The following is an 11532-nucleotide window of genomic DNA, read 5'->3' as shown; positions in this document are numbered from 1 at the left end:
TTGGAGCGACGGGGATTATTATTCTAGCACGGAAAATCATAATTGATTATATACTTGCACAGAGATTATAGACTGGAAAATGTTTCCCAAAGGCTTAGTTTCAAAACCGAATCGAAATTTATAATCTCTACATTTTTGGTATGTTTATATTAATCACTATTACGTGTATTTTTGAATGTCAAATATTTACTTTTGCCACCAAATGGACAGAGGTTATGTTTTTATAGTGGGACAGTAGATTTACGTTAGAATTAGGGGATTGATGCACCTCGGTGGACACAGCAAGTAGCCCGATGAGGCTTTGCTATAACAAAACGCACACGTTTTCGTCGGTGTTTCAGTGTGTTTGTCAACACGATTTTTCGAAAATTAGTATACATTTGGACTTCGACCCAACTTAGATGTGATTAGTTTTTGGAGTGTGAAGGTCACAGCAAAAAAAAAAATTATCTATATGTTAACACGGGGACCGATTTTTACACTATTTTTGCTCTGAAATCGGTCAAAAATGATGGGATTTTGATGAAACTTGGTTGGACATATGTAGAATATCATTCTTCATTGTTCTACCAAAACTGCTTGTTTGCAGTTAAGTGCCAAACTACACAGTGGGCTCTCTGTACCTTTGACCACCACGGGTATCAAAACCTGGTTTCTGACGATGTAAGTCCGCAAACATACCGTTTTGCCACTGTGTCCATTGATAGCAACATACTCACGAACACATTTTCGTATTTGTATTTGTTGAGAGCAGAATACTACCACCATAGCTTGACGGTAGTATGTGTCTCTCTAGAGTGTCTCTCCAGTTATCTTCCGTTTCTATTAATAGTTTATACTTTGTTTTCGAGTGTTCTTCATGTAATTCCGACATCCATACTCATAAACACATTCATTAACTGCATAAATAAAGCCAACATTATACTGTATCACTGCTTTGTTTGTTTGTTTTTGAATTTTGCGCAAAGCTACATAAGAGCTATCTGTGCTAGCAGTCTCTAATTTTGCACTCTAATACAAGAGGGAAGGCAGCTAGTCATCACTACCCACCGCCAATTCTTGGGCTACTCTTTTACCAACGAATAGTGGGATTGAACATCACATTATAACGTCCCTACGGCCGAAAGGGGAGCACATTTGGTGTAACGGGAATTCGAACCCACGACCCTTAGATTACGGGTCGAGTGCCTTAACCCCCTGGCCATGCCTGTATCTAACAACAATAAATTGAGTCCAAATTAATTTATGAAACCTGTACCTAGTAACGTTACTCTGTTACACATTCATTGTCCTACTCTAGTTTCTTCCAGTTTGTCTCTCTGATGTTGGCGTCTTTGTTTTCTTTCATTGTTCAATCGTGTAACCGATTTTAGTTTTAGAGGAAAGAAAACATTCTTGTATGTGTTAATAATTTAGTACGCGAGTTTGTGTAATTAAGTAAAAAATAAAGAAAATTTAGTCTATATGCAGTTAAGAAAGAACATGATGGGTTGTAGTAGAAATGATTAGTAGGATATACGGTAGCAGTATGAATATTTCCGTAAACTTGCTACAATATGAAATATAAGATATGCAGAACTTCTATTTGTTATACAAATTATAATTCTACAGTTTACGTGATTTCTTAACAGAAACGTCAGGCTATCCACTCCAAATGTTTCACCAGCTTTGAGTGTTTGAACCATATTTTTGAAATTATTGCACCGCTACTATAAACCACGTTTCAGATAAACTTTTCTCCAGCTGATGAGTTCTGGTATTGAGCAAAAGGCTTCCTGGGCCGTGATTTGAAGCATTTGTCTGAAAGGCTTTTATTCTACTCTAAGTTTAAATCCAAAATGAGCAAATTAAGAGGAATAAAAAAGTGCAGCTTGCGATTTTTATCACAAGTATTAAGCCTATTGCTTTCGAATATTCCACTGGATAACGTAATGTTACTGATAAGATTTTTCAATATAAACAATATTTCAGTCTTTGCAGTTAATGATTATATGGACAGATATGATCCTACTTAAATGTGCACCTTTCACAAATATCGGGCGGAGCACTGCGTTAACAGACTTTCTTTTCATGCAAAGTGTGTTACATGACCCAGCACGAACTTGCTGTTATCCTATTTGAAGCTAGAACCCACACACTTCTAAAGTACAGTATTATTATTCCTGTCGGAGAGAGTTAGTTTCTACAGACTACATTCAACTGAAGGACTATATGCATTTCAACACGATTGATAACATAAAATCATTAATTTACTGGATTTCGCTCGTATAACTGCACAAAAACTCGCCAAAATACACTAGGATGAACCATTTCTACTAGCTGTTAAGAGTGTGTGTGTGTTTTCGTATAGCAAAGCCACGAAGAGCTATCTGCTCAGTCCACCGAGGGGAATCGAACCCCTGATTTTAGCGTTGTAAATCCGGAGACATACCGCTGTACTAGGGATGGGCAGCTGTTAAGAAGTACTTTGATTTTTTTCCCGTCTTGTCCGATAACAAATATCTAAATCTGTTGGCCTAGCATCAGTCTTTCATTTTTCAGAAATACCCATGTGCAAACTGTGTGGACATATTTAACTGCCCTGTTTGTTAAGCTTTGTGCTGTCTTGTCGAATAGAATACTGAAAGGATTATCTTATCGTACAGAAAGAATACTCGACTCACGCAGCTTTAGTAAGCAGCCCTATTCTACTTTATTCAGGGTTTGGGCCACGACATATCAATTTTCAAAACACTCGCCCTCTGGAATTGACAGTGTGTTGTGGGAAAGAAGAAATACTTAGTTCTAGATGGCACTTACGTCTACATCAAAAAAAAGGTTTAACTAGGCATTTCAAAGAAAGATTCTGTACCATAAATAAGCATTGATCCTTTCTGAAGCCGATGATGACAGTTGGGCAGTGGTTTAGTTGTTAAGAGTGCTAGACTGTAAAGCTGAGTATGTATGGTTTGTGTCCCGTTGCTGCAAAAATACGATCCACGTTTTTTGACTGTGGATGCATTTTAAGTGACAAATAGTGACAATCAAATTCCACTATTCGATTAAAGTAGCCCAACAGTTGGTAGTGAATAAAGTTGATTGGCTGCCTTCCTTCTAGTCTTATCAGTTCAAAATTAGGGGTAACTGGTTCATAGAGCCTTGTGTAGTTGTAGTTTTGCAATAATTTTTTAAAGCAAACAATCTGACGATGTTTGCCCTTTATTGGTCCATACCTTTCTGATGTGAGAAATAAAGATGCAGTAAATCATCACATTTTCGCGAAAGATTTTTAATATATACAAAATTTGGTGTAAACACTTGATGTTGTTGTTGTAGACTGTACGAGGTCTGTTCAAAAAATACGCGGACTGTTTGAATTGCGCGGCTCCAGTTGGTTCCAGGGGAATCCGTTTGGTGTCGCTAGGTTCGCACAGATCAGCTGATTACGACGCCATTTCCCGATTTCAGATATCTTCATTTGTGTATTAGCTACGCGGTTTTAAGTGAAGTGCGATTTTTTCGTTTGGCGGATTTCAGAATGAATGACCTGAAGGAGCAACGACTTGCTGTGAAAATTTGTGTTAAACTTGGAAAATCTGCGACTAAAACTTTTTGCTATGCTTAACACGGCTTACGGTGATGTTGCTATGAAGCGTACGGCATGTTTCATGTGGCATGAACGTTTCAAGGATGGTCGACAGTCCATTGAAGATGATGAGCGTCCTGGACGTCCTTCCACGTCAACTGACGACCCACACGTCGACAAAATCAACACCCTGGTGCGGACAAATCGACGTCTGACTGTCAGGGAGCTTGCTAAAGAGTGTGGGATATCAGTTGGATCTTGTTACGAGATTTTGACCGAAAAATTGAAGATGCACCGCGTTGCTGCGAAATGTGTGCCTCAGAACTCGTGAGTTTTTGGCCAAACACTCGATCACTGTTCTTCCCCCCCCCCTACTCACCTGACCTTGTTCCTTGTGATTTTTTTCTTGTTCCCCAAACTCAAAAGACCCTTGAAAGAAAGAAGATTTGAGACGATTCCCGAGATTAAGGCAAATGCGACGAAGGAGCTGGAGGACATTACAAAAGAAGCGTACCAGGACTGTTTCAACAAGTGGAAACACCGTTAGGATAAGTGTGTGTGTTGGGGATGAGAGTACTTTGAAAGGGTCCCAGACCTGTAACTTCTAAATAAAATACATTTTGTTTTATGACGTTAGTCCGCGTATTTTTTGAACAGCCCTCGTATGTTGGATATGAGCTTGATCTTAGATTTAAAATACAGATTTTATGTCTTCACCATCAAGGATGCGAGCAACACACGACTGGAGAATCCAACCTATCAAGATTGGATACCAAATTGCGCTGGGTGTTCGACGTGGTTAGTAGCCGCATCAGGCTATGGAGGTTACTAGAAATGGTGTTTAATAACAGACAGACTCCTTTCATGCCCACTTAACTTAAAAGTCATAACCTTGCACAAGAGACATGCTTGAAACTGTCAAAACTGCAGCGCATGATGGAATTCCATGGAATAAGTTGCAAAAGGTCTGTGTGGAAAAAAAAGTAAACCCATGATGCAGCTTTAGACTTTCTATATCTCTATTTTTGGTGTTTACCAGGATAAACAAGCAGAAACTTGTACATCTTTATCTCCTCTATCCGTTCCTAATTTTGAAGTGATAGACTAGACTCACTGCAAACTTTTGGGCTGGTTCTGTAAGACTGAATTGTGGGATTTGACTGTCACGTTTATAACGCACCCCAACTTCAAAGCGCGGTGCACGTTTTTTTTTTAAATACTTTTAATGCAGTAACGGGATGCGAACCATGGTGCCTCAAACCCGCAGTTTGATACGTTGACTACTGGGCTGTATTTGGCAATAACATTTGGAAAGAGCAAACGTTATAGATAGGTTGTATAAAAGAAGAAATAATAAGTACTAATATCTATATAACTGTATGATAGTTATAAAACACAGCACACAAACGAACACGAAAATCAAAACCACTAGTTTATTACGCACATTTTTTTTACACAGATCAGCGAATTAATTAACTGTGATAATATCTTGTTTCCAAATACTGAATTCATCAGAATATGAAGTTTAAAAACCAGCTTTTCTCAATGTTTCCACAGTTTCGAATTGAAGACAAAACAAACTAGTTGGAGTGAATCTGCAAATAATAAACAAAAATCGCACATTCTAACCAAATGGTGAAGCTCACACAAGGGGCTGAATTTATGATAACCAATCCTGGCCACCTTATACAACATACGCATATTACAAATATCTGATTAAATAAATTACAAGTAACCACTAATAAATTATACGAAATATTAAAATGCGTGCAGCATAAACTGTTTCATTATTGAATTAATGATTTTATATTCAAGTTGATGATAGGTTTTACCAGCTACTTTTGTCGTTAAAATGTTTTATATATTACACTAGGTTTTATGTAAAAGTAAATGTGATTTTATATATTTATATATATGTGTGTGTTTTAAGGGCCAATTCTTGTACAGGGCACTTTGATTCGTCATAGTACAGTTAAAATTATAGACTTTAATTTATATACCTTTATGAAAAGATAGAAATAACAGGAAATAGAATATGGATGATTTTTCTTCACCGTAGCGAGTTTTATTTAAACTCCAAACTTGTACAAACGAAAACAAATCCTATCTCAATTATCACATGCATGCTTTACGCATCACGTGAGAAAACGTCATCTAACTACGATTCAAACTGGAATATCATAACCGTGAGGCAGTAATATAATTCTGGATGAGTGAATTCGCTCAATTGTCACAGTTTTAAACATCAAACATCACATTTGATTTCGATAAAACAAGAAAAGCATTTTTAATATTTTTGTTTTGTTTTCAACAGTACAACTCGGTCCGACCTTTGTGCGAACAGCATTTGATTGCGGACTTTCACGGTCCAATTTTTGGGACGAAGAAATGTGTAAGAAATTATAATTTTTCTCCTAACATTAAAAAATGTTTATTTGAAATGAACAATTTTAATTAAACCACATCAACGTAGCAAGAGTTATTATATTCTCAAAAGAACATTGCGCATGCTTCAACAGCTATTTTCAAAATCTAAATAATTTGTGAATCTACACCGACTAGAATCATGTTCTTCGAACCACGCTTGACGAAGAGATAAAAATATAAGAAATCCAAACAAACAGGAATGTCATAAGATTTTTTAAATTCACACAAAATGCACAAAATCTTTTAAAATTTTGTATTTCATATTTCAATGTATAGTAATCCATGTCCACAACATTTCATTGCCCCTTGAGGCCAGTTTATGATAAGCAACGAAGTATTACATTACTGAAAGAACTTTCTACTGAATACGTAGCATTCACTTGATGTAAACTTTAAAGACTTTCGTTACACTTTAGCATATAGTGGCCCCCCGCTAGTACAGCAGTATGTCTCCGGATTTACAACGCTAAAATCAGGGGTTCAATTCCCTTCGGTGGGCTGAGCAGATAGCCCGATGTAGCTTTGCTATAAGAAAAACAAACAAACAAGCATATAGTGCTCTTGTTAGATATTATCAACAGGGGAGAAAACTCAATTGGTTCAAAGTTAAAGAAAGAATCCATCTTAATTCAAAAAAGCATCTCAATTAGGAAATGTGATTCACAATTTATTCGTGATATAGTTGACCTGAGGAGTGGATTAATTTAAAAAATATATGAGTTGAACCTTCACTGATCACAAATGTAACTCTAAACTGTCAGGGTCCATAGAGGGGGATCTAAAAACAGAGCTCGGTAAGCCTTGGTATTTCAACTATAACCAAAATAAATGTGCAAATCATTCTGTAAATTACTATAAATCTCATATTTGTCATAACCTATAGACAATAAAGGAACCACATGGTCCTTAAAAACTGTTTTTGTGTACCAAACACTGAGAAAAGTAAACATTAAAATTTCCCTTTTGTGTGTGTGTGTGTGTGTGTGTCTTGATGATGATGTTTTTTGTTTGGGGGGATCATTGATTCCCTTCCCAAACTCTTTAACATTTACTGATATTTACAGATCATCACTAATATTTAAGTTCCACAATTCTATTGTATCCTCTTCAGGAAAGTGTAGACATCTTCAAATGTGGCCACTTTACATATTTTATCTGTACATATGTATATATTCTCAAACCTTTCTACACACTGCAGCAAAATAATAAACATCTTGGGTTAACATTGTATAACAATGGAAACATGGGAAGTACCAGTTCTTTTCCCACTTGTAATAATAATAATGCATCCACAGTAACGTAGAATTAAGTGAACTACTCGATTTGATTGAAGTGATAATACATATTTGGCACAATGTGCACTATACACAGTTTTTCAAGAAAACATAAACAGCCGCTTAATGGGGATTCTGTTACCACAATCTTGTGTCAAAGGAATGCTGAGAAGCTTGTTTTTATACTAAGAAGAGAAGTTATTCAAGGCATATGATAGTTGTATAAATTCTTAGTAGTTGAGAGGTAATATACACTAAATCACAGTTCCAATACTTTGATTTCCTAACTTGTTAGATATCTGCCCATTCATGAATTCAATCTCCATATCACTGTTCACTTCACTGTCTTCTATTTCACATAAATTGGTAGAAAGATCAGAACAAGAAGCATTAGTGGATATATAACCTGCTGCCAACATTGATAAACTGTCCAAACCAGAGTTCTGGCAAAGATCTTTGGCTACGTCAATCATGAATTCTTTACTAACCTGTGATGGAAACCCATAAGCAAAAACACCATCATCATCTGACTGGTCATATGAGGTTTGTCTATGACTTCCAGACTGATTCCAATGTTGCTCATGTATAGGTAAGTACTGGTTAGGATGGAAGGTGTAGTTGAAAGTTGAAGAAATGCAGTCTTCTCCATCAGCAAGTTCCTTATCACTTAGCTGTAAAGTGGTCTGAAAATGATCAACATCTGTTTGACTCTTACTGTCCCCCAAACCCCCAGTGATGTCTGAAATGGCAGAATCAAGTTCAATACTATTATCAGCATCTAGGGCTCGAGGAAATTTTTTTTCATGAACACTTGGAAGAAGCTCTGTCTGACTATTTCGGCTGTTGGTATCTGCCATGCTAGATGAATCTGTAACTTCTTTCAAGGAAATTTCAGTGATGTCACCAAGAGGTTTCTGAACAATAGCCAAGTCAGAACAATCCCAATGATATCCTAAAAAATAATAAATATAAATTAAACACTTTTGAAAATGGTGATTTTCTCCAAAAGTAATTAGGAAAGAATTTATTTTTTAGTTCAGTCCAACTAGAGTATCCATTCTAATTTTGTTCAGTCGTCATCAGAATTCACAATTTTAGTGACATAATAATGTAAAATGCAGACTGTTATTGAGTATTTTAACTATTACACCTCTTCATTAGCAACTCTACATGAAGATAAATCTTAAGACAAGACATTGTGGTCAGTAAGTCATATTTATTGTGTTTAAGTTGTCCTTTACTCACCACAGGAACTTATGGATCTTGGAAATGTGGGACTGGTATGTACTTTTAAGAAAGCTAGCAGTGAAGATGTGCAATTTGTTTGTAGAGTTTGCAGGTTGAAGAAGAAGTGTGGGCCACTCTCATCAAAATAAAGGCAGTATATAAAGAGAAATATAAACTGTTGGAAGTGAGAGCAGGAGTTTAAAAGGAATTTAAGCATTTATATGCAAGAGATTCAGTAACTAATAATGACTTTGAGAAGGTTAGAAACAATACTATGAAGGCTAAAAGTAGTAGACTTAATTGTAATGAGCATGTTATATTGAGCAATAGATTTCACCTTTCAGCTAATACACATAAGGAAGAACTGCAAAGAATGATGCATTTAAGGTTATAGTTATAGATGATTCTTTGATGAACTATGCATACAGGATTGTCTGTGGGGCAAATAAGGAGTAAAGAATCAATTATCCTATCCAGGGAAAAAGATAGGGGGGGGGACCGATAAGCAAGAGATATAATAAAAGGAGCCAGCAGTTATGCAGAATGCATGTGTATAGGGCTAATGATGTAGTAAAAGGTACATCAGAGGAGCTAATAGATAAGTACATGGGATTTATAAAGGCTTTTACTGAAAAGGGCCATAACTGTGTCAGGAAGATTACTGAGAATTAACTGTGAAGATAAAATTATGAGTGGATCACTAAGGCTGCATGCCAGGCTTAGGTTAATATATCAGGATAAGCAAATTGGCTGGTTGTACTTATGGGATTAATTCAATGGGAGTTTTTTTGGAATGGATGGTTTAAAGTTAAATTAAGTAGGGGCTAGCTTGTTTACATGGGCTATTAACTCAATATAGGGGAAATGTTAAACTTGAACTGAACAGTGATGAGGACCAGGATAAATTAAATGCAGAAAAAGTAAGATGTAAAGAAAAGTTTAGCATAGTAACAAAGTACAGGAATAGTTTCAAAGGTAGGCTTAGTTGTTACTATTGTGATGATAAAAGAACAAATAAAATAGATAACTTTAGAAGTATGAATGGAAGATTTTAATATAATGGGAATAACTGAAAGATTGTTAAATGTTGATGATTTTTAGGACAGAAATTTCTTTGAAATACAATGTTACAGCATGTCTAATAGAGTGCTAAAGAGAGGGGAAGGAACAGCTTTATATGTAAAATGGGAGTTACATCCTGTTGAAGTTGAGGATATTGAAGATCATAGCAAGACTGAGTCAAAGATACTAGTGAGGAGATTGAATCGAACTAGGTTTCCGTTAGCAGGTGTAGAGGGGAAAGACTTTTGTGAATTTGTTTTAGACCACCAGATGGTACTGGTGAAGTTAATAAGAAATGAGAAACCTTTCAGTAAGATTCATAATTATTGGTGATTTTAATTTCAGGCATATAGATTGAAAAATGCTTCAGTAAAACCATGAGGAAGAAGGATTTTTGGAAACTTTTCAAAATGGTTTTCTTTTCCAACTGGTCAAAAAATATACACAAAATAATCCTATTTTAGATTTATCATAAATTTGTAATATAGAAATGGTTATGAGTGTGAAGATTCAGGAACATCTGGGTGCAACTGATCATTGCTCTGTTTGATGTTTTGCTGCATATGAAGATCAGGAATAAGGATATTTTTACTACAAATTTTAAGGGATGTGAATTAGTTGTTTTGAATTGGGCAGCTGAATTATTTGGAAACACTGATCAAATGTGGAAACTTTTCAGACAAATTTTTAAATATTCAAACTAAACATACTCATACTTACAGAAAGAAAATGATGGTTAACAAAGGGTATAAGAGATAAAATTATAGAAAAGCATTAGAAATTTAAAAAATTTAAATTGACTGGTATGATGGATGGTTCAGAAGGTTATAGAAGATCAAGAAAGTTAGTGAAACAGAAAATTATGAAAATCAATTGGCTGAAAATACTAACATTAAATAAATTGATAGTAAATAAAATGTTAGGATGGACCTTTGAAGGAATGATAAAGAGAGTCTTGTATCTAATGATTGTGAGATGACTGGTTTATTAAGCCCTGATTTTTCTTCAGTTTTTACACAACCACCTCTAAAAGTATTGAAAAATTAACAGAATAATATTATGCTATTAACAGGAAGTTAATAGGCAAAATATAATGTCATAATTGAAAAAATAAGAAATGAATGTCTCCAACACTGTTTCCAAGTATACTGACCTCAGAATTATGATTGGGCACTTACTTTGTTAGTGAAAAAAGTTCTCAATAATATAATAGTGTCAGACACATTCAAAAGGTTTAAATACAGATACCACTGGTATTGTAATTACTATATATACTCATGTATAAGTAGAGAACTAAATTAGTATAAAACAGAGGTGTTTTTATAGATACCCCACCTATAAGTTGAGGAGCGACTTGAAAGGTAAACATTGGCTTTTGAATACAAATTTAATTTTAGATAAACTTTTTCACCAAAAAAATTGTAATTTCTTCTGTATATTTTTGTTCAGCTTAATTCTACTATGTTTTGTTTCATTTTGAGAATATATATAGACTCACCAAGGGCTTTACTCCTAATCTCTCCTCTGCTATGTTTTAAAGAAAGGATAAAATTTGAAATTATGGACTTTGGACTTTTTTTTTAAAGAAAAAAAAGATTCCTCTCTCTGACCAACCAAAAATACTCATAGGTTGTACAATTACTTAAAGACAGCTTCAGGGTTCTTTGAATTAAAATGAAAGAAAATGTTTATGGATTTTGTACCCCATGTATAAGTTGAGGGAAGAAGTTATTGAGCAAAAAAATCATGTTGTAAATGTTTGATTGGTACATGGTATATGTGGTCATTCCATTACACTTGTCAAGGGTTTACTGTGCATTTTAACTCAATATTTTGGTCAATTCTGTAATTTGTAACATGCAATATTATAAGATTGATCAATATTATGCTGTATGCATGGACCTCACAATCAAATAACAGTAGAAAATCTAGTCAGAAATTTGAGGGTTACTTAAATATCATACTTTTTGATACTCA

General features: G+C 35.0%; 1 protein-coding gene across 1 annotated transcript in view; it reads right to left on the bottom strand.

Moving 5' to 3' along the window:
- Positions 1–4986: 4986 nt before the first annotated feature.
- The window catches only part of LOC143230803 (fat-like cadherin-related tumor suppressor homolog), a 236155-nt gene continuing 229609 nt past the window's right edge, over positions 4987–11532 (bottom strand). The window contains 1 exon segment of the mRNA XM_076464964.1: positions 4987–8218. Within this exon segment, the coding sequence (XP_076321079.1) occupies positions 7521–8218 (698 nt within the window). The 3' untranslated portion in view covers positions 4987–7520.

The sequence above is a fragment of the Tachypleus tridentatus genome, chromosome 10 (assembly GCF_004210375.1).
Source record: "Tachypleus tridentatus isolate NWPU-2018 chromosome 10, ASM421037v1, whole genome shotgun sequence".
In the NCBI taxonomy this organism is placed as follows: domain Eukaryota; kingdom Metazoa; phylum Arthropoda; class Merostomata; order Xiphosura; family Limulidae; genus Tachypleus; species Tachypleus tridentatus.
This window is presented reverse-complemented; position numbering and strand designations above follow the sequence as displayed.